General features: G+C 58.2%; 1 protein-coding gene across 1 annotated transcript; it reads left to right on the top strand.

The window, feature by feature from the left end:
• The first annotated feature begins 804 nt into the window (after positions 1 to 804).
• Positions 805 to 22,227, top strand: PLCB3 (phospholipase C beta 3). Its single transcript, XM_075939057.1, has 33 exons — positions 805 to 1,107; positions 4,856 to 4,933; positions 6,332 to 6,400; positions 7,074 to 7,214; positions 7,839 to 7,918; positions 8,115 to 8,168; positions 8,881 to 8,956; positions 9,036 to 9,136; positions 9,477 to 9,643; positions 9,869 to 10,015; positions 12,393 to 12,550; positions 13,059 to 13,141; positions 13,242 to 13,326; positions 13,659 to 13,845; positions 14,372 to 14,485; positions 14,773 to 14,843; positions 15,095 to 15,191; positions 15,560 to 15,644; positions 15,919 to 16,043; positions 16,333 to 16,487; positions 16,663 to 16,824; positions 16,967 to 17,066; positions 17,642 to 17,746; positions 17,899 to 17,990; positions 18,289 to 18,421; positions 19,067 to 19,102; positions 19,285 to 19,501; positions 19,703 to 19,847; positions 20,135 to 20,211; positions 20,317 to 20,406; positions 20,651 to 20,708; positions 20,924 to 21,010; positions 21,288 to 22,227. Exons 1-33 carry the CDS (start codon positions 1,009 to 1,011, stop codon positions 21,438 to 21,440), a joined length of 3,627 nt encoding a protein of 1,208 aa, XP_075795172.1. The 5' UTR covers positions 805 to 1,008; the 3' UTR covers positions 21,441 to 22,227.
• Positions 22,228 to 22,625: the final 398 nt, after the last annotated feature.

The raw sequence follows: 22,625 nt of genomic DNA, 5'->3' as shown, positions 1-22,625 counted from the left end.
TCCCTATCAATCCACGCCCTCGAGAATGAAAAGTATTGTTTACAGATAGGACCTACACTACAGGAAGCAGGACGGGTACAGCCGGCATGGGGGCGTGGGGAGGGCGCTAGACTGCTACTGTAAAGGAATGGAGAGGGGGGATTGCCAGCCTGGGCGGGACGTAGAGGCAGCTCCTTCCCTTGCTGCTCTTCACATCACCCCAGCCCTCAGGAAGTTGAAAGTGAAGGCTGTATCCTCTATGGAAGGTGGCCAAGCTGGCTTATGCAATGATCCTGTTAAATATCTTACACTCTGCGGGTTGGGGCGGGGCTGGGATGGGGACAAGAGTCCCCAGGGTGACGCCTCGGGGCTCAGTAGAGGGCGCTCTCCCTCCCTGGCAGTGGTGACCCCAATGCCCTAGCACCATCTTGGGGCTGTACTGGTGGCAGGAGAGGGGTGAAAACTCAGTCGGGGGCACGTGCCCCTCTCAGTCAGTGCTGGCCCCAGTGCCCCAGTTTGGCGCTAGAGGGCGTTCTGCTGCAGAGAGCAGAGCTTGGGGGATGGTTTGTTATTGTAGGGTCTCTTTCCAGGCCCCGGCACTGGGGAGGAGGTGGAGGGGAAGAAGCCTTTCTGGAGCCTAATTTCTGCAATGCTCTTCCAGTCAATGTTCCTGGACTATAAACTATGAAAAACTTTCCGTATGTTCCGGGGCGGCGGTCCCTTTAAGAAGCTGCCCCGTCCTGGGGAGGAAGACGCTATTCCTCCCCCTCCCCCGTCAGTGCCTTAAAGGGCCAATCCCTCAGTCCTCGCTGTCTTTTAAAGGGACAGCGCCCCTCCCCCAAGTCTGTCCTCTCCCTCTTCTTAAAGTGGCAGCACCCCCTCCGGGAAGGGGGGGGGACGACGACTATTTCTTTAAGGCGCTCTTCAGCCGGCCCCACCCCCGCGCCTGTGCCAGCTCCGCCCGCCCGCAGCTCTCGCAGGAGAGGCCGAAGCAGCTGGGTTGGGTGTCCCGGGGCGCTGGGTGCAGCCATGGCCGGGGCGCGCCCAGGGGTCCACTCGCTGCAGTTGGAACCGCTGCGGGTCCCTGAGACTCTGATCCGGGGCAGCAAGTTCATCAAATGGGACGAGGTGAGTCGTGGGGGAAAGACACCCGCCCCCGCCTGTCCCAGGAGAATCCTGCCCTGCTTTCCCCCGCCCCGTCCCGGGAAACCCCCGCACCCCTGCCGGGGAGATCGCCCCCAGACGGGAGGCGTCCCCACAGGAGAGACCACCTCCTAGCCCGGGATGGCCCTGCACCCCCAACCCAGGAGACCACCTGCATCCTCTCCTCCTCCCTTCCCCCCCCCCCCGCCCGAGAGACCGGCTCCCAGCCCGAGAGACCGCCTGCACCTGCCCCCCTTCCTGGGAGAGTCAAATCCTCCTCCCTTCACCTCGTGCTCCTGACCTGAGAGAGGCTTTCCACAGCCCCCGTATTCCTCCCAGCATCCCTCGAGAGAGTTCCCCCTGGCATTTCCCTCTCTGTTGGACAGATCTCCCCCAGGTACCCCCAGATTCTCCTGCACGCCCTTCCCCTGAAGGGGGGACCCCCCTGCATCTATCTCCTTCCTGTGAAGTCCCTCCAGGAGGAAGACCCTTAACATCACTTCTCACAGGAGAAAGCCCCCCAATAGCAACTTGGTATGGGTGAGGAAGTTAGAGTGGGAGGAAATTACCCTGGGGGGAACACTCCACATCTTGAGGGAGATGCTCCCCTGCCCTCTTCCCGCAAGGCAGCTGGTCTTTCTTGCCTCACTCCTGCACCCCTCCTGGGGACAGTGCATTGCCATGTACCTCAGGTCCCTGGAGAGATCCCTCTGACCCTGCCTAGCACCCTAGAACCCTACCCAGGCAGATCGAACGCTGTCCTGTGCCCCCTAAAGCCACACTGAGCCACATTCCTGCCTTCTGAAGCCTTGAGGTGAAGGGCTGAATAGCGTCCCTTGCAAGCTCTATCTGACTGGTTTACAAGGGAAGGACTCTACTGAACCCCCAAATCTTCCTGTTTGAACCCTAGGAAAGGCCCTGCCATTCATCCTCTGCACATTCCTCCATGCTTTGTGCACCAATTCTTTTCTGCTTCCCTCCAGAGAGGGTTCCCTTGCTCCACCACTGAGCCCCAGCATCCTGGGGGAGGGGACATATTTGGGGAGCAACCCTAGGCATAAGCCTGTTTTGACTTTGAAATTTTCAGGGGCAACTTGAGTCAAGCCAATAGGGCTGCAAGTGGGGGCAGATTTCTGTGCTAGTTCTGAGGCTTGCAACTATGACAATCGTGACCCCAGGATGGTGGTGGGATCTCCCTGGCTCCCCTCCCCACCCCAGCTGGTTTTGCAGTCTCAGGCCCAGCAGTTCTCCTGTGGCTTGGAGCTGAGTTCCCAAAGCCAAATAAGGAAGTGGGAGATGGCAAAGAGAGGACCCCTCTGGGGAAGAGTGACCCCCATCTAGCGAGGCACAGAGTCAGCTCTGCCTGGCCCTTCGGCCTGATATCATGGCTCCTGGGCTCCCCCTAGCTGTGCAGGAGCCCCCCAGTCCTGACTTGCAGACCCCTCCCCCGATTGGTTTCATTGAGTCTAGTACTGCTTTTGCCCTCCTTCCTTTCTGCCTGCCCCTCGCTGGGGGGCCAGGTTCCCCTCCCCAGTCCTGAGAGGGAGGCAACCCATCATAGCTGGGGGGGAACAAAGGGTCCCCGGCACCTGGTCTCTCAGCTCCATGTGTGTTTGTCCTTATCACTGGGAGCAGTGAGAGGTGGAAGTGTAGCAGGGGTTATGTAGTTGAAGGTTTCCCTCCCCAGCCTTGAGCACCCCAGCCCATAGCAGTGTGCCCCTATCCATCCTTCACACTCCAGGGTGCCCAAGCTCACACTGTAATTGGATGCTGCTGGGATGATGTGGACAGGGTGGAGTAGGGAAGCTGTCCCCGGGAACTGGCCTTATCCAAGCCCTCCCACCACATCCCTTCCTCACACATAAGGGCCTAGTGCTGAGATGTAGCCACCTCTAGGTTGGGACATGGCAGCAGCTTAGAACCCTTGGAGCCAGGAATGACAACCCCTTTTCCATGGAGGACCAGATTTAGGGATGGAGGGGGTGGAGTCTCTTCTAATCTCTTGTGCTTTGGCTCCCTCCTCTCCCAGCGCCAGCATCCCCCCTTCTTTTTCCCTGTGGGATGTGAAATCCTAACTATGTTTGCACAGCTCAGAGAAACAAGCTCCCAGGTCCTTGGCCAACCACCTCTCCACCCCTCAAGCACTTCCCAACCAGCTGTGCGTGTGGCCAGGCCAAGCCCTCAAGGTGCTTCCCACGGCCCCAGTTCTGTCAATACCCTTCAGCCCTGGCACTCAGCCCTCAGCTATCCCAGCCTGGGCTCCTTCCCAGGCTCTATGGCACCCCTCAATCCCAACCTGCAGGCCCTGCTATTTTAGACGTGTAGTTGTCAAATCACACCTTGTAAGTTCAAGGCTGAGCCGGTGCCAGGCTCTGCCTGGGATGGGTGGTACTAGGAAGGCTGGGGGAGAGGGTTGGGCACTCCCTTCCCACCACCTTTGCACCACTCAGGGGCAAAGTCCCGGGGCACCAGCGTCTTTGTGATGCTATTTTATTGCGGCTGAATCTGGGGCCCAAGGTCTTTCCCAGGTGAACAGGAAACAGGTGCTGTCTGTGCCCCCATCCCCTCAGCTAGTGCTCCAGGCTGCATCCCCAGCTGGAAGAGGCCAGTAGCCCAGAGCTCCCCCATAGCCAGAGCTCCTGCCTAGTTCTCGACAGCATCCCTTGCTGCTAGCAGAGGAGCTAGAGTAGCTAGGAGCTCCCCCACAGCGGGGGCTCCTGCCTCACTTACTACAGTGCCCCCTAGTGGAAGAGGCTGGGCTGGAGTAGCTACGAGCAGCGTGTGTCCCTATCTCTCTGGTTGGGTTTTTGACTCATTGTCTGGCATCCCCCTCCCCCAGATCTCTGCATTTAAGCCAGAAGCACAGAGGGGCCATTGACCAAGAAGCACATCAGGTCTCCATTTCCCCCCCCCCCCCCGCCCCCGAACAATGTGCTGCCTAGGGGGAATCCTGTCTCCTGGAGAGCCAGGATGGGAGTCAAGGGGCGTCTCCAAGCAAGGAGGTTAATAACCCTCCCCCCAGCCCGCTGCCCAGCATTTGTGATCCCTGGAGTTCGGCTATAAGCTGTTTTTATTGGGGGGAGGGAGACCCTGCCTTTCTGGCAGGAGGGGCAATCTGGAGTAGAAAGGGGTAGATCTGCTCATGATGCTGAACAGTTCTATATGGGGGCAGCTGGGCTTGGAGGGGCCCTCACTGTGGATTACCATCGGCTTTGCAGGTCCTGGACCCCCAGATCAGGGCACTCCCACCCCCTGCTTGTGGCTGCTAATGCTCCCTATCCCCAACTAGAACTTCCAGGCCAGGCATCCCATGTCCTCTCGCCAGGGCAGTTATTCCTGTGTGCTCACCCCTAACAAAAATACCTCTGTCTAGCATGATAGGGGACTCGACAGAGCCGGGGGCACTGAGTGTCCCGAGGGTTAGGTATGTGCAGAAAAAGTCACTAGGGTAAGCGTTGTCTTCAGATCAGGGAGCACTGGCCAAGCTGGGGGGGTGGTCTGGTATATGAGGGGGCTGTGGATTAGGGTTGAAGGGCAGGGCCCTGGCTGAAGTGGGAGGTGGGATAGAGCCCAGGGCTGGAGTAGCTGGGGGCCATATATTGGAGCTGAGGGGCACTGGCCGAGCTGTCTGGGGGGGAGGGGAGGGAGGGAGCCCAGGGCTGGGCTAGTGGTGTGGGTCTGGATCAGGAATAGAGCCGATTGTGCTGACACTCCCTCCTTTTTGTGCACCCAGGAGCCAACAGCCCAGACCCTGGTGACGCTGCGGGTCGACCCCTTGGGATTCTTCCTCTACTGGAATGCGCCCCATATGGTAGGGCCCTGGCAGCACTTGTACTGCATGGCTTGAGCTGAAGCTGGTTTCTGGGACCCCACCCCCTCATTGGGGCCCTGTTGAAATGACCAAGTCCGGAAACACTTGGCACTTTCCCTGCCCTTATCGAGGTCAGCCAGGGAACAAGGCGGGAAAGGCCCCGTGGCCGGAAACGTCTGTCAGCTGTCCCCTGCCCGCCACCCCCCTCCGCTTCCTCGCAGCCAACCCTTCCTATGGTGCCCGCTGCTGGCCGAGGCTAGCACTGGATGGGAACTCCCTCCACACTGGCAGTCCCACCCCACTCCCCACAGTGCCCCCTGCTGGGACAGGCTGGTGTTACAATAGCTAGGAGCTCAGCCTGTTGCTGCTGATCTTCTGGAACTGCCATGGGAGGCTGGGTCACTCACTCTGGGGCTGAGCCATCAGGCCTGTTTGGCAGGAATTTGCTGGGGTGGTGCCAAGGGGCGGTCACCTGCCTGCCCTCTCCCTCCCCAGGCTCAGTCTGGGGTGAGCACCTCTGCCCCCAGTCTTGTCTTCCCAGTGTGCCCCACCCCCGCACTCTGATTAATGGTGTTGATGCATTCTTAGAAGGGGGTGGTTCTTGAGGGAGAGGGAGCAAGCAGAGGCCTGGGAATAGTGGGATTGGGAGCGGATGAGAGTGGAGGGACCGAGGGGAGAAGTAGAGGGGTGCAGAGTGGTGGGAGAGTTGAATTTGACCCAGTCTGTATTCAGTTCTCCTTCCTCCCTCCTCCCCATTTGTCTCTTGTAGCTCTCCCATCCCTTCCCAATTACGTTGGTTTCCCAAGGGTGGCTAGTTTTGAGACACCCCCTGGTGTGGAGGGGGGAGGGGCAGCCTGTAGGTCCTCTCTCAAGGGACTGTGTGGAAATTCATATATTTATCTGAGCTGCGGAGCATGGGTAGGTTCCAATCTCTGCTGTGTTCCCCCACCCCCCTGCGGGGGTGTTAAGGAGAGTGTTTCTGGCTTGTCCCCTCTCCCTCTCTGCCCTTTCCCATGACCCAGGAGTACAGCCACCCAGGCATCATGCAGGAAATGCCCCCCTCCCCCCACTGCCAAGAGTTTGGGCTGCCTCCCTCCTCCAGGCTCCAGATGGTCCCTCTCCTGGACTCCCATTGCCCCCATAGCCCACTACCTATGTCATCCTCCCACTTCCTGTCCTGCCGGGTCCTGGGCCTGGGGGAGGGGAAATGCAGTGGGGATTCTCCAGCAGCAGTTCCCACAGGATTTGCCTGTCTTGGCAGCTGATTTGCATATGGCTGGGATTGATGCCCAGAGCCTGGACCGTTAGGCAGGCACCCCGCCTCCCCTGGGTCTGCACTGCCCCAGCTCATGCTGCGCTAAGGACATCTTCCCCTGCCCCTCTTTTTCTCCCTGGCAGGAAGTTGACATCTTGGACATCAGCTCCATTCGAGACACGCGGACGGGGCGCTATGCCAGAGTCCCAAAGGTGAGGAAGGGGGCTCTGCCAGACTCAGCGGGGAGACCCTACAACCACAACCCTGTAGCCCACCCTTCTCGCAAGCGACCGTAGATCCTACGACAACACAATGGGGGGGGAGACTTTCATATTCAACTGGCCCATATAGTCCCCAGTGTGCCAGGGGAGACCCTACAATAACTAACCCAGCCCTCCATCCCAGCTTCCGGCTGGCCAGTGAGCCTCTGCAGGGGTATCTGAATAATCTCTGCCAAGCTCCACCTCCTCCCTTTTTATGTCCGCCTCTGCTCTGGGCCCCAGTTAGGGAGCATCTGCAAATTCCTTGTCATGGGAAGACAGCTCTCAGGATGGAGCTGGGAGAGGCTTAGGGCTTAACACTTCCCTCACTTCTGCAGGGGAACCATTCCAGATGGGGGAGAGAATTAGGGCACCTGGGAGATTCTCCCATAATGCACCGGGGGCCTAATCCTGGCTTGTGCTGGGAGATCTTACAAAATGCAGCAGGGGAAAGGCAGGGGAGCCGGGCACTGGCTCCTGTTCCCAGAGATGGCCTGGAGTTGGGGGTATTTTTAACTCTAACTGGCCTGCCCAGTGCCACTCTTCCTGGGGGGAGGTGATATCAGCTCACCCCCTGCTGGCAGGCAGAGCATTGTTAGCTCACACCATCCTCCAACCCTGGCAGGACCCCAAGTTGCGGGAGATTCTGGGGTTGGGGGCCTCAGAAGCACGCCTTGAGGAGAACCTGCTGACTGTGGTGCATGGTCCAGACCTCGTCAACATCAGTTTCCTGAACTTTATGGCGGTGCAAGAGGATGTGGCCAAGGTGGGTTGGTGGTGAGGGGCAGTGAGGGCAGCTGGCAGGGGCCTAGGGTTGACAATAAGGAGGGGGAATGATGGAGAGTGTTGCCATCTGTGATGCGGGGGATGTTGGAGGGGGTCTGATGGGGGTGAGGTGGGAAAGGGGATGCTGTGAATGCAAGGGACAGTTGAGTGCCTGGGGTAATGGAGGGAGTTGTGGGTGGGGAAGGGAGCTGGCCAGTAAGGGAAGGTGAACATGCAGGAGTAAGCACCAGGATAAGGGTGTGCAGGACATGGGGTTAGTACAGTTCTTGGGGTGAGGAATGAAGAGGAGTCCATGGGAGAGGGAGACTGGCAGAAGGATGCCAATAGGCTGTGGAGGGTGGGTCCAACTATGTGTGGGGTGCTGGAAATGGAGGAGAGTGGGGCTGTGGGTGAGCAAAGGTTGCGAGTGGGTTGCCAAATGAGTGGGGATTGGAGACAGGAGGGTGCATCTCAGATGGGCTGGGGGCTGGGTGGTGCCTAGATACTGGCCTATGGGAATGCACACTACTGGCTTCCTGACAGGTGGAGGAGAGAGCTTCCTTGGCAAAGGGAAGGAAGGAGACAGCAGCCCTACAATTGCTCATCTCTCCCCTCTCCCCCCCAGGTTTGGACTGAGGAGCTGTTCAAACTAGCTATGAACATTCTGGCCCAAAATGCATCTCGTAACACCTTCCTGCAGAAAACGTAAGTCTCCACATCTGCAAAGGGGTCCCTGTATATGCAGCCCCTGCACCCTACCCCAGAAGCAGCTGCATCCCAGCACCTGGCAAGGGATCCCTGTACAAACAGCTGGTGCCCCCACCCCCAAGGTGACCATGGTGGAGAGGGTTTGGCCAGGCGCTGCTGCTCTCTAACCTCTGTCTTTTTTCCTTCCCCTTAGTTACACCCGACTCAAACTCCAGGTGAACCAGGAGAGCCGGATCCCAGTGAAGAAGTAAGTTTTCTGCCCTGCCTTCCACTCCTTTACTGTCATAGGGTATGTCTACACTACCCTCCTAGTTCGAACTAGCGGGGTAATGTAGGCATACCGCACTTGCAAATGAAGCCCGGGATTTGAATTTCCCGGGCTTCATTTGCATAAGCGGGGCGCCGCCATTTTTAAAACCCCGCTGGTTCGAACCCCGTGCAGCGCGGCTACACGGGGCTCGAACTAGGTAGTTCGAACTAGGCTTCCTAGTTCGAACTACTGTTACTCCTCGTGAAATGAGGAGTAACGGTAGTTCGGAATAGGAAGCCTAGTTCGAACTACCTAGTTTGTGCCCCGTGTAGCCGCGCTGCACGGGGTTCGAACCAGCGGGGATTTAAAAATGGCGGCGCCCCGCTTATGCAAATGAAGCCCGGGAAATTCAAATCCCAGGCTTCATTTGCAAGTGTGGTATGCCTACATTACCCTCCTAGTTCGAACTAGCGGGGTAGTGTAGACATACCCATAGGGAGCAGCCAGAGTCCCACCAGGCCCAGGGGTGGCGTCCTCAAACTCCCTGACCAAGATGAGCTCTACTTGTACCCCTCAATCCCAGCCCACAGCACCCCAACCCTTGCTCTGCTGGTGCCCCTCAGTCCTGACCCACAGCCCCCATCCAACCCTTGTTCTTCTGGAACCCCTCAATCCAGACCACAGGCTTCCCACTTTCCTGTCTCCCCAGCATCCTGAAGATGTTCTCGGCTGATAAGAAGCGCGTGGAGACGGCTCTAGAGTCCTGTGGTCTTAACTTCAATCGGGTACGTCCCTCCCCACGGCCCCTCCCCCAGCTGCCTCATGCCCCCAGTGTCTGACATGGCCCCTTGTTATTCCCCCCAGAGTGAGTCGATCAAACCGGACGAGTTCACCCTGGAGATCTTTGAGCGCTTCCTGAACAAGCTGTGCCTGCGCCCTGACATTGATAAAATCCTGCTGGAGATGTGAGTGCCAGCCCCCATCCTATGGTGCCACTGGGATGTTGGGCCAGTGTCTGGGCAGGGCAGTGGGGCTGCAGCAGAGGGTCCACAGGCTGGGAAGCAGGGTAGGGGCCTGCTGAGGGTGTCTGGACTGGAGAGGGTCCATTGTCCAGTGGGGTGTGTCCGGGGATGTTTTTTTGGAGGGGGATGGCATCTAAGATGGGGTGAGGAAGGAAGGCTCCCAACCACCAGGCAGGTTGGAGGAAGGGGGTTCAGCATCTAACTGGGATAATGGTGCCTTGCCAGATGGAGGGGTGCTGTTGGGGGTGGGGTTGCCTGGTGGGTAACATCTCTGCCCCCCCAGTGGGGCGAAGGGGAAGCCCTACCTGAGCCTGGACCAGCTGATGGATTTCATCAACCAGCGGCAGCGGGACCCGCGGCTGAACGAAGTGCTGTACCCCCCCCTCAGCCGCGCACAGGTGCGCCAGCTCATCGATAAATACGAGACCAACCGCCAGTTCCTGGAGCGTGGTGAGCCCCTGGGGTGGGGGGGGGAGGAGGGAGGACCACAGGGGCAGGACTGGAACCTGAGTGCAGATGGCAGGGCTGGGGGGAGCCCTGGGACAAGGCTGGGGTGGGATGGGCATGGGCACTGAGGGAGACTAAGGAGGGTAATGATGGTGGGGGGGTGGGAGGCCTGGCCCCAGTGTGGTGGTGTTGGAGGCTGGTAATCCTCACTAACCCCCTGCTCCCCAGACCAGATGTCGATGGAGGGGTTCGGGCGCTACCTGGGGGGGGAGGAGAACAGCATCGTCCCCCCTGAAAAGCTGGACCTGAGCGACGACATGAGCCAGCCACTGAGCAGCTACTTCATCAACTCCTCCCACAACACCTACCTCACTGGTACGGCCCACCCAGACAACCCCCTCTACCAACCCCTGCCTCCTAGGGACACCCACCCTCTGGACTGCCCCCCCTCAACCCCTCCCACAACACCCACCTCACAGGTACACTCCCCCCCCGACCACTCCCATCAACTCCTTCCACAACACCTACTTTAAAGGTATATCTGCCCCCCGTCAGCCCTTCCCACAACACCCACCTCACAGGTACACTCTCCCCTCCCCCCCCCGCTCCAGATCGCTCCCATCAACCCCTCCCACAACATAAGAACATAAGAATGGCCGTACTGGGTCAGACCAAAGGTCCACCTAGCCCAGTAGCCTGTCTGCTGACAGTGGCCAGCACCAAGTGCCCCGGAGGGGGTAGACTGAAGACAATAATCAAACGATTTGTCTTGTGCCATCCATCTCCAGCCTCTGACAAACAGAGGCCAGGGACACCATTCTTACCCCCTGGCTAATAGCCTTTTATGGACCTAACCTCCATGAATTTATCTAGCTTCTCTTTAAATTCTGTTTTAGTTCTAGCCTTCACAGCCTCCTCTGGCAAGGAGTTCCACAGGCTGACTATGTGCTGTGTGAAGAAGAACACCACCCACCTCACAGGAACACTCCCCCCCAGACCACCCCCTATCAACCCTTCCCACAACACCCACTTCACAGTTACAGTCCCCCCAGTCCACTCCCAAATGACCCCTCATAGAATTAGAAGATTAGGGTTGGAAGAGGCTTCAGGAGGCCATCTAGTCTAACTTGCTGCTCAAAGCAGGACCAACTCCAACTAAATCAACCCAAACAGGGCTTTGTCAAGCCGGGACTTAAAAACCTCTAGGGATGGAAATTCTACCACCTCCTTAAGCAACCCATTCTAGTGCTTCGCCACCCTCCTAGTGAAATAGTGTTTCCTAGTATCTAACCTAGACCTCCCCGCACTGCAACAATGAGGACCATTGTTCCTCGTTCTGCCGTTTGCCACCATTGAGAATAGCCTGGCTCCATCTTCTTTGAAACCCCCTTTAGGTAGTTATAGGCAGCTGTCAAATCCACCCTCATTCTTCTCTTCTACAGACTAAATAAGCCCAGTTCCCCCAGTCTCACCTCATAAAAAATGTGCCTAGCCCCCTAATCATTTTAATTGCTGGACTCCTCCAATTTGTCCACATCCTTTTTGGGGTGGGCCCAACACTGGACACAGTACTCCAGATGTGGCCTCATCAGTGCTGAATAAAGGGGAATAATCACTTCCCTGGATCTCCTGGCAGTGCTCCTCCTAATGCACCCTAATATGCTGATAGTCTTCTTGGCAACAAAGGCACATTGTTGACTTGTATCCAGCTTCTCATCCACTGTAATTCCCAGGTTCTTTTCTGCAGAACTGCCCCGTAGCCCATTGGCCTCAGCCTGTAGGAGTGCTTGGGATTCTTCTATCCTAACTGCAGGACTCTGCACTTGCTCTTGTTGAACCTCATCAGGTTGCTTTAGGCCCACTTCTCCAATTTGTTCAGGTCACTCTGGACCCTCCCCCTATCCTCCAACGTATCCACCTCTTGCCCTAGCTTAGTGTCCGCTGTGATCCATCCCATCATCCAGATCATTAGTGAAGATGTTGAACAAAATCAGTCCCAAGACTGACCCCTGGGGCACTCCGCTGGATGTTGAGCTGTTGATCGCTATCTGTTAAGTCCGACAGTCTTGCCAGCTGTCTCTCCACCTTACAGTCCATTTGGCCACGCCATGTTTCTTTTACTCTTTCATCTCTCCCATACCGTCTGCCTCACAGATACGGCCCCACTGGCTTCCCTCCCATTAACCTCTCCCACAACACCTACTTCACAGGTATATCCCAACACTCCAGACTATCTGCCGTAAATCGCTCCCTCAGGTGTGGGGGGGCTTGAACTATCTGCTGCTCCCACAACACCTACCTCAGAGGTATTGGGGGAGCCTTCCCCTAGCACCTTTGAGCTCCTCAACCACTGTGCAAGTCTGGGGGACCTCAAGTGCCCCTAGAGAGGTCCCTAGCATCTGCCCCCTTATAGATTCTGGGCATTGTCCCCGTTTCTCCTCCCTGTGGTGGTGGGTGTGTGGAAAAAGAGACAGCATGCGAAGTGTGTGGGCAGGTCTGGGGGTTGGCGATCTCTCTGGGTTTGTGTTCAGAGGCTGTGTTTGGGGCTGTGAGGGGTGTGTCTGTACCTATGGACGAGACGGGTCTGTGATTCGAGTATTGGGGCTGGGAGGGAGCTATGGAATGGGTGGGTTGACAAGGTCAGGGCTGTGTGTTTGAGCGGGGCAGAGGTCTATGGGTTGTATATGGAGCTGGGGAGGGGTCAGGATGTCCATGGGGTGCTGATGCTGACACGTTTCCCTCCCCGCCGCAGCGGGCCAGCTGACGGGGAACTCCTCTGTGGAGATGTATCGACAGGTGCTGCTGAGTGGCTGCCGCTGCATCGAGCTTGACTGCTGGAAGGGGCGGCCTCAGGATGAGGAGCCCTTCATCACGCATGGCTTCACCATGACCACTGAGATCCCCTTCAAGGTACTGACCAAGGCACCACTGGAACCCTTCCTTGCTTTGTGGGTTGGAGGGGCCACTACAGGCCACCAAGTCCAGCCCCCTGCACTGAGGCATGACCAGGACATCTCCACCTTCCCTGACAGGGTTTGTTAAAGCCGCCTCCAGCCTCCCTTGGAAGCCTGTCCCACAGCCTGAATGTTCTGCCTCAGACCTAAATCTCCCTTGGATACTCCCCCCCCTCCCCCCCGGGAGAGCAAAACACGGATAACCGCCCTTTGAGCAGGGCCTTGTGTCCCGTTTGGCTCCCCCCACAGTAATATAATCCCCACAGCTCTCTAGTTTGCTTATGGCAGCTGCAACAGGACCGCGGAGATTCCATTAAGAAACTAGGGATCCCCTAGTCCTGGGCTCCTGACCCATAGCCCCATGGTGTTCCAGTCCTGGACTCTCCCAGCCCTGTTGGTGCCCTCAGTCCCTGCTGGCAGCCCCTTGTTATGCCAGCCCTGACTCTGGTCTCCCCCGGCTCTAGGAGGTGATCGAGGCCATTGCTGAAAGCTCTTTCAAGACCTCCCCGTTCCCTGTCATCCTGTCCTTTGAGAACCATGTTGACTCGTGAGTAATCCCTATGCGTCCCCTCCTGCTGCTGCCAGTGCTCTCTGGGACACAGCCCATGGGGCTCCGTAGGTCTCATGGCCCTTCCCTCTGCCTGCAGGGCCAAGCAGCAGGCTAAGATGGCTGAGTACTGTCGCAGCATCTTCGGGGAGGCTCTGCTGATCGAACCCCTTGAGAAATACCCGGTGAGGCAGCAGAAGTGGGGGGCAAAGAAGGGGGGTGTCAGGCATGGGAGTGCGGGAAATGGAGAGAGGAAGAGGAGTACCAGGAATGGGGAGCAGAGGGCAAGTGTATCAAGAAGCTGGGGGGTCAGGCTTGGGAAATTTGGGAGAGTGTGGGGAAGTGGGGAGGTTCCTGGGGGGAAGGAGTCATGAGGATCTGGGGATGGAGGTGCAGACAGGTTGTCTGGAGCAGGGAGTTAGATCAGTGGGGCTTGTGGGGGCAGAAGAATAGGGTGTCCCTGCGGCTTCCATCCCCCTGTGGCGGCTGGCCCTGCTCTAAACCTCGTCCCCACCAGCTGCAACCAGGCATGGCTCTGCCCAGCCCCCAGGAGTTGATGGGCCGCATCCTGGTGAAGAACAAGAAGCGGCGGGAGCGGCGGGCAAGCAAGGGCCCTGAGGGGAGCAGCATCCGCAAGCGCCTACTGGAGGCCACAGTGAGCGATGCTGGGCCAGGCCTTGGGGATCTGCCTTCGCTCCCAGAAGGTACGTATCTGCTCCCTATCCCATTGGATACATGCCCCTCCCCAGACAGTGCTGCCCCCCCTTCTAGGGTATGTATCCTGGATTCACCTCCACCCAGGTACATACCCTTCCCCAGCTCGTGCCATCCCCCTGCTGGATACACCCCCCCGGATGTGCCCTCACTGCCCTGTCCAGTGCACCCTCATTCTGTCTCCTGACAGGGACTCTTGACTCGCTACCTCTTCTCCCACCTCCCTCAGGGACAGCTTAGGTATAGACCAGCTCGGCCCAGCTACTGAGGGTGGAATTGAGCAGTGGTTCCCTTTCAGGCTCTGCTGTGATCTCCCTGCTCCCCCCATCCATGCAGTATGCTCCCCCCTTTCAGATTTCCTCAGCAGAGGGGAATGGGTGCTGTGGCTCTGTCATGGGGTCTTCACAGACAAACACCCTTTTAGATTTGGAGTCTACCCTCCATTTCCTGTCCCACTGGGTACCTGGAGGCCCTCCCCTCAGTTCTATGGTGCTCACAGCCTTCCCCCTCCTCCAGGCTCCTCCTATGTGGAGCAGCACAAGGGGGCCACCCTCCCAGTTATTGCCAATGGGGAGGAGAAGGCGCCGCCGGAAAGACTGGCCAAGCTGGCAGAGCCCCGCAAATCTATCGGTGAGTGGGGGAAGCACATCCCATCCCTAAACGTCTCCCTGGATGGGGGGGTGGGAGGAGGGGTCTGAGTAACAGGCTGAAGTAGAGGGCGGGCCGTGGAAAGAGTTAGGAGTTTGGGGCTGGAGCACTGGGGTGACACTCCTGTGTAGGGGAGTGTGGGGAGGCCTGGGAGCGCTAAGGCAGATCTCCCTGGTCAGTGTGGGGTGAGCAGGGGGTAAAGTGACTGTTGAAGGGTTAAGGGGAGCGATGGTTCAGGGTTTCTAACATTTCTTTCCCCCACCCCCCAGACCGGGAGGCTGAGAGCGAAGATGAGGAGGAGGAAGAGCAGCCAGACCCTAAGAAGCCCACAACAGATGAGGTAAAAGGGGGCCATGGGTGTTCCATTTCTGGGCACTCTCCTCGGGAGTGGTCTCTCCCTGCCTGTCCCCTGGTTTACAACATAGGGGGTTACTGGGTGGGGGTGGCTAGGAGGTGAGATGGCAGCTGTGGGGGTCGAGAGCCAGCTGTGCCTGCCCCCGCCCCCAAACCTTTGCAGAGGACTTTGCCTCTTGGGGAAGTGGCCTCAGGATCTCCAGCTGTCTGCCCTAACGCCTCTCCCCCACCCCGCAGGGCACGGCCAGCAGTGAGGTGAATGCTACCGAAGAGATGTCCACGCTGGTGAACTACATTGAACCTGTCAAATTCAAATCCTTCCACGCGGCTAGCAGTGAGTGTTGGCTTGGGGACTGCCTGGGGGGCAGAGAAATGTGGGGTGCTTAGGTCTAATAGTGGGGGGGCAGGAGCTCTTTGTGCAGTGTGTTTGGTAGGGGGCAGAATGCTCAGGGAATTGGGGGGGGGGATAGGGTTTGAGGGCCAAGGGGCGCTAGGATGAAGAAGTGAGCAGGGATGTCTGTGAGGACGATGGGGTGTGGTGGTTTGGGGAGGAGAATTTGAGGGGCTATTGGGCAGGCTGTCTAGGGGGGCTCAGGAGGGCCGGTTGGGCGTTGCTCATCGGGGTGTAGTGGGGGGAGCTGATGCTGCAGGAAGGAGTTCTTTCCACAGGGGGCACTAATGCTTTCCCCCTTACTGCCCCAGAGCGGAACAAGTCCTTTGAGATGTCGTCCTTCGTGGAAACCAAGGGGCTGGAGCAGCTGACCAAGAGCCCCATGGAGTTTGTCGAGTATCCTGCTGGGGGCAGGGAGCTGCAGGGAGGAGTGGGATTTAGTGGGAAGGGCAGAGGTGGGTTTGGTGGAGCTAGCAGGGAAAAGGAGGGTAGGGATGGGCAGGGAGGGGTGGGAGGATACTGGGGAGGGCAGGGAAAGGAGTGTGGGTTTGGGACGGGCAGAGAGGAGTGGGAGGACAGAAGACCATGATCTGCAAGGTAGGGGCGAGGCTCCTGGGGGGCTGTTGGCCACTGTCTCCCATTGCTCCTTGACACCCCGCCACGTGCCCAGATACAACAAGAAGCAACTAAGCCGCATCTACCCCAAGGGCACACGGGTCGACTCCTCCAATTACATGCCCCAGCTCTTCTGGAACGCTGGCTGCCAGATGGTAGCACTCAACTTCCAGTCTCTTGGTGAGGGTCCCCCTCAGTCCTGACCCACAGACCCCTGCTGTCCTGTGGGCTGCCCCCCGCTGTGCCCGCGCCTTTCAATCCCTGGTGCTGGGTTCCCTGGGAGTAGTTACTGTGTCATGTTCCCTCAGCACCTCCCTCTTGGTGCCATTAATCTTGCAACCCCCCAATTGAGATAATGCCAGTGAAGGCGGGGGGGGGGGTGAGAAATTCCCCAGCCCAACTCCCTGAGGATCTTTCAGTGCCCTGCCCCTAACCCCCACCTCCGCATGGGGGCACTGTCACCCTCCAGACCTGCCAATGCAGCTGAACCTGGGCATGTTTGAGTACAATCGGCGCAGCGGGTACCTGCTGAAGCCCGAGTTCATGCGGCGCGAGGACAAGCCCTTCGATCCCTTCACGGAGAACATCGTGGATGGTATTGTGGCCAACACAGTCAAGGTCAAGGTAAGAGCAGGGGGCTGATGGGTACCAGCCCCTCCTCGTGGGAATGAGGGCAGGGGTGTGGGTCAGGCACACAGGGGTCTATGGGGCTGGGGCTAGTCAGGGGGCACTTGGGGAGTGTGAGGGAGGATTGGAGGTATTTGCAGGTCGCCAGCAATTCTCAACCTCTTCCACCCAGATAATCTCGGGGCAGTTCCTGTCAGACAAGCGGGTGGGAATCTACGTGGAAGTGGACATGTTTGGCCTCCCTGTGGACACCAAGCGCAAGTTCCGGACACGCCCGTCCCAGGGGAACTCCTTCAACCCCGTCTGGGACGAGGAGCCCTTCGTCTTCCCCAAGGTACGGGCCCTGGAGCAGGGGTGGGAGGAGCAGGGGGCAGCTGCTAATACTGAGTAGGCAGGGCTGGAAGAAGGTCCAGCCTCTGACCCAGCCCAGGTGTAGGTCCCAGGGGCAGCATCTAACCCCCGCTTTGCTCCTCCAGGTGGTGCTGCCCACACTGGCGTCCCTGCGCATTGCTGTCTTTGAGGAGGGGGGTAAATTCGTCGGGCACCGGATCCTGCCCGTCTCTGCCATCCGGTCCGGTAAGCGGAGCCTCCTGGGGTCCCTGCCCCCACCCCACCATTCACCAAGGCAACGGCTGGGAGACATGGGACGTGCTGGTTACCCCACAGCCTCCCCCCACGAGTGCTGGGCCTGGTCCCCTCAGGCATTGCTCTAGGCCCGTCACTGAGGCAATGGAGGCAGGATTTGTGACATGAGAATTGCTCAGAACCCCCTGAAGTGAGCTCCAGACCTGTCACCTTGGTGATGGGGAGGTGCAAATTACCTCATGATCCACTCTGGGATCCTGGCCTGGTCCCATCGTGCACTGCTCCAGGCAAGCAGGGTGCAGGAGGTGCTGCTTTCCCCTGCTCTGCTCCAGGATGCATTACTCCTGCCCCCTACAGTTACTCCTCCCCCACCCTGAAGCTCTTTTGGCCCACCTGCCCTAGGATCCCTTCTGTTGGCAGCCTTGTCCTTGTCCCTCAAGGATGGTGGCACTCCCTGCCCAGCCCCCAATAATGCTGGGGGGCACCATGCCCCCATAAAATCCCAGGTTGCCCCCCAATTTGGTCTGATCTGACCCTCCCTCCTGTCTCTATGGCGTCCCAACCAGGGTACCATTACATCTGCCTGCGTAGTGAGAGCAACCAGCCTCTGAGCCTGCCTGCCCTGCTGGTCTACACAGAAGCCAATGACTATATCCCGGACGACCACCAGGGTACGGACAGATGGGAGGGCATCCTACTGTGGGGCTGGCTGGTGGGGTGTCTCTGGAAGAGGGTGTCTGTGTGGCCTGCAATGTTGAGGGGAGGGGAACTGGGGGGGAAAGTCCTTCCTGTGCATCCTTTACTCCCCATTTCTACCCCTCAGACTACGCAGAGGCCCTGATCAACCCCATCAAACATGTCAGCCTCATGGACCAGCGGGCAAAACAGCTGGTGGCGCTGATGGGAGAAAGCGAGGTGAGTGGGATGAGGGATGGGCCAAGGTGGGGAGAGGGGCCATTGGCTCTGGGAGGGAAGGCCTGTGCAGTAGTGGCTCTGAGAGAGAAGGGGGGTAGGGTATCGGATGGGTGGTGCTTGGGGCAAGTACGGGGCAGTGGATCTGGACTGGAGCATAACGGGATACTGGTGAGGGATAGGATCCCACTCCACGTGTGGGGGAATAGAAGGGAGTTTCAGTGGTGGGGGTTTTGGGGGCAGGTTGAGGGGTGACTCTGTGTCCCCACTGAATCCGTCATGGAACCCCTCTCTTCCCCAGGAGAGTGCAGAGAAGCCGCGGGAAACACCCGGAAAGCAGCGAGCTGATGTAGTGGCTGAGCCCCCCACGGACCCTCGACAGCCACCCACTGCCCTGCTGCCCCCTGCCGGCAACCCCAGTGTCGCCAGCCCAGGCAAGGGGGAGCTCTGATTGCTGTTCCCATTGTGGGGGCATGGTTATAAGTGGGGGGAAGCACCCTCTGAGGGTAGGACTCCCTTTAGGCTATGTCTAGACTGCAAGCCTCTTTCGAAAGAGGCTTTTTTGAAAGATACTTTTGAAAAAGCCTCTTTCGAAAAAGAGCGTCTAGCCTACAAGCAGTACTTTCAAAAAAGCAAGCTGCTTTTCTGAAAGACAGCACCCAGGCAGTTTGGATGCTCTCTTTCGAAAAAGCACAGTTTGCATTACATAGCGCCTTTTCTCGAAAGAGCACTTTTGAAAAAAGGCATTCTTCCTCGTAAAACGAGGTTTTCCGCGGTCAAAAAAACTGCCGCGTTCTTTCGATTTACTTTTGAAAGAACACGGCAGCAGTCTAGATGCAGGGGAAGTTTTTTTCGAAAAAACCCTATAGTCTAGACACTCCCCTCGTGTGGGGGAGGGAGCATTCCCTGTGAGGGGGGGGTCACAAGCAGCATGAGAATGGGATTCTCCTGTGATGAGAAGTCAGGGGGCATAATGGCCGAGATGCCTTCAGAGCCATAACTGTTGTGGGGGGACAGGGTTGAAAGAGATGGGGGGGTTTCTTTATGCCCCACTCACCGCTGCATCCTCCCCCCTGCAGGGCAAAGGGACGACCTCATTGCCAGCGTCCTCACAGGTAAGATTTGCTCCAGAGCGAGGGGCAGCTACGGAGCAGTAACCACTGCCCAAGGATAGTGCATCCCTCTGCCTGGGGAAGGGGGAAGAGGAATCATCTTTGCTGTTGCCAGCCCTCCATGACCCACCCGAGGGCATGTGTATGCAGTGCCTGGGGGATGCTGAGACCCTCCTCTGTTCCAGAGGTGGCCCCCCAAACCCTGGAGGAGCTGCGGAAGCAAAAGGGCTTCATCAAGCTGCTGAAGAAGCAGTACCGGGAGCTCAAGGAGCTACGCAAGAAGCACATGAAGAACATCTCCAGCCTCAACAAGAAGCAGAGCACCCGGGCCAACCAGTTGCACAGTGACAGCCTCCGGCGCCGCTCCCAGGTGGAGCGGAGCCTGCGCCGTGGGCACCAGGAGTGAGTGTCCCCTCGCGGCGCTGCCAGTGTCCATCAGTCCTGACCTGCAGCCCCTACTGCTGCCTCTCCCACAGCCCCTGCTGTCCCAGCCCCACTGCTGCCCCTCAATCCCGACTCACAGCCTGGCTCCCCCACTAGCTCTGGCAGTGCCCCCCAGTCCACCACCCAGGCCTTGTCATGCCAACGCTCTGTCCCTTGCAGTGCCAACGGCTCGCTGGAGGCGCTGGAGCAGGAGGTGTCCCGACAGAAGCTGGCACTGCAGGAGGGGCAGATGCGTGGACTTCTGCAGCTGCGAGAAACCCAGCACCAGATGGAGAGAGCCTGCAAAATAGAGCACCTGCGACAGGTACCCAGGAAGGCGAGGGGAGCATGGGACTAAGGGGCAACTCAAACAGGTTCCCTTCTGGAGGAAGGCACAGGGCAGGTCCAAAAGATACCCCCCCATTAGGGGTTGGGGGAACCGCACATGGGGTGGGGTTCCAGGAGCAGGGAGGGGCTGGTCCCGGGGGGTGGAATGCAAGGGGAGTGCTTTGGTGGGGGGCAGTGCGGGATGGCTAACATTGGGAGGAGAATTTGGGGATCTAACTGCAAATGCCCTGTTATCCCTCCTGTCTGCCCCCACTCACCCACAAGGCCCAGCAGCGGCTACGGGAAATTGCCCTGGAGTGCCAGGCTGCCCAGCTCAAGCGAGTCAAGGAGACAAGTGAAAGGTGGGTACTGGGGGTGGAGACAGGTGATGGCACTATTTACCCAACACACTGCGGCCCCCCTCTCTCCCACCCCCATGGCTAATAGACCTCTTCAACCTTCCCCAGGGAAAAGAAGGAGCTGCAGAAAATCTTGGACCGCAAGCGACACAACAGCATCACGGAGGCCAAATCCCGGGAGAAGCAGAAGAAAGATGCGTGAGTGGCAGGGGTGGGTGGGGAGGAGAGGCGTGAGCTGCTGAGGGGGGAAAGGGGCTAGTGAGGGTGGGGTTGGGACTGGGCTTGCCCTGTGGACCTCATTACACATGGGGGCGGTGGGGCAGGGAGACAATAGGAATCCTGGGGCATGGATCCCTGTGCCACTTTGGGGATTGGGCCCACAGAGCCTTGTGCTGGGGGCTCAGTCCCACCTGACTGTCTCTTCCTCCTCCCATCCCTGCAGAGAGCTGACAGAGATTAACAGGAGACACATCAATGAGTCAGTGAACTCCATCCGCAGGGTGAGTGCCCCCCAATGTCTCGGTCTGCTCCCTGCGTTGGCCATTTGGGGGGAGAGGATAGCCAGCTGCCCCACAGATACGTGGGATCCCACAAGCTCTGAACATCAGTGGGGGCATCTCTCCTGCTAGTCCTGCCCCTCCTTCATTCGCTGGATCACTGCACCTTTTGCCCTTGGGCCGCTCCCCCATAACATTCTCTTGCCCCTGCTCGGCAGCTGGATGAGGCCCAGAAGCGGCGCCAGGAGAAGCTTGTGGCCGGGCACCAGCAGATCCTACAGCAAATTGAGGAAGAGGTGCCCAGGGTGAGTGGGGCGGGGAGAGTGGCAGCACCTGGGGGTGTCTCCCATAGGCCCAATCGTCACAGCAGAGGAAACCCTGGGGGAGTGAATGCAGCAGGTGGGGGACAAAAGGGGATTTGGGGAGCCATGGATGCTTGCTGCAAGGGGAGGAGCCATGGACCCATCATGCAGCATGGAGGGGTGACTGCAGCTCCAGGCCCAAGTGCTGCTGTGCAGTGGCGGGGGGCGGGGTCTTTCCTCTCGTGTCCTCCACCAACACCCCTCTCCCCCTTCCATACAGCTGGTGGAGAAGCTGGAGCAAGAATGTGAGCTGGAAGCACAGTTGCTGCCCCAGGAGATCCGCCGCTTCCTCCAAGCCGAGCTGGAGGTGGGGGTGAGCAATGGGCACCCTCCTGCTGCCCCTCAGGAAGAGGATGAGAGCACCATGCTGTGAAATGGCAGGGAGGCCTGGTACGAAGCTTCTGCTGCCCAGAACGCTGTGCTGGGAGATGTGGCCCCCCCAGCCACCCTGCTGGGGAGACCACTGCTGAGACGGGGAGTCGCCCCAGCACCTCTGCACCCCCATCCAACCAGCATGTACTGCGGGGGGGAGGGAGGTGGCACTGTGCATCTGTGCACTGTGCATGGGCCAGTGGGGCACGTAAAGTCTCTGCTTTCGGGGTGTTCTAGGAGGTGGGGGTGCAGGGGTGGGGGGCTACACAGGGCAGGCCACTGCAAATACACTAAGACACTCGTTTTATACTTTTTTTAAACTTTTTTTTTTTTTAAATCAGCATCCTTGATGCCTCTGCAGGGACTGGGCCACAGATTTTCAGGTGGCTTAATGCTACTGGTGGCTGGCGGTACACTAACCTTCCCTGACAGTCCCCACCAGACGGCGAGATTGGGGAGGTAACCTGTTGTGCCCCCCATTATGATCTGAGGCTTACTCTTGGGGGAACCTCAGAGCAGGATAAAAAGGGCTATTTTTATATACAATCTTTTTTAATCCTATTTTTTACTGATTTGCATTGTTGTAGTTTTTGGCAGGGAGCAGCTGGGTGTGACGGTCCCTCCTTCCCCCGGGACAGATGTAACATAAGAGCCGTTTATTCTTCTACAGATTATTTTGTATTGGGGGAGTGGATGGGTGGATAAAATGCCCTTCACTGTAACTTTTTTCCTGTCTGTAATTTTTTAATGTGGAATTTCAATAAACCTGCCTGCAGGGAGTAACCAGCCTCTTCTCTGGTGAGGACGGGTCCTGCCTGCAGAACCGCTACTCCTGTGCCCCACAGGTGGGCTGTGGTAAATCTACCCCCAGCACTGCAGAGCTGGGACGCACATGGGGAGGTTCTGTCTGTGTTCTCCCCCTACCTGGCTGCTGCTGCTCTGTGACTCCCAGCCCCCAGTTTGGAGTGAGAGAAGGGGCCGTGTTCAACTCCCCCCATCTCCACCAGGTTCACAACCCAGTGTAGTGCAGAGGTAAACACTGAGGCCCTGGTTGTGGCCCCAGCTCAGGGGCACGTCTCTGCTGGGCCAGTGCACACAATTCTGCCAAGGGCCTAGGGATATCGGTGCCTCTTGAAGCCACGAGAAATGGCCTTTGGACCTGATGAATTGAAGGAAAAGTCCCAGT

Source organism: Pelodiscus sinensis, chromosome 11, assembly GCF_049634645.1.
Source record: "Pelodiscus sinensis isolate JC-2024 chromosome 11, ASM4963464v1, whole genome shotgun sequence".
Taxonomy (NCBI): Eukaryota; Metazoa; Chordata; order Testudines; family Trionychidae; genus Pelodiscus; species Pelodiscus sinensis.
The sequence above is the reverse complement of the archived record's forward strand: the minus strand, read 5'-3'. Positions and strand labels throughout refer to the sequence as shown.

Coding starts and splice junctions, on each gene's coding strand:
- PLCB3 (XM_075939057.1), top strand. CDS start 1,009: ATGGCCGGGGCGCGCCCAGGGGTCCACTCGCTGCAGTTGGAACCGCTG. Junction 9,644..9,868: donor CCGCCAGTTCCTGGAGCGTG/GTGAGCCCCTGG, acceptor CCTGCTCCCCAG/ACCAGATGTCGATGGAGGGG. Junction 15,645..15,918: donor AGCCCCATGGAGTTTGTCGA/GTATCCTGCTGG, acceptor CCACGTGCCCAG/ATACAACAAGAAGCAACTAA.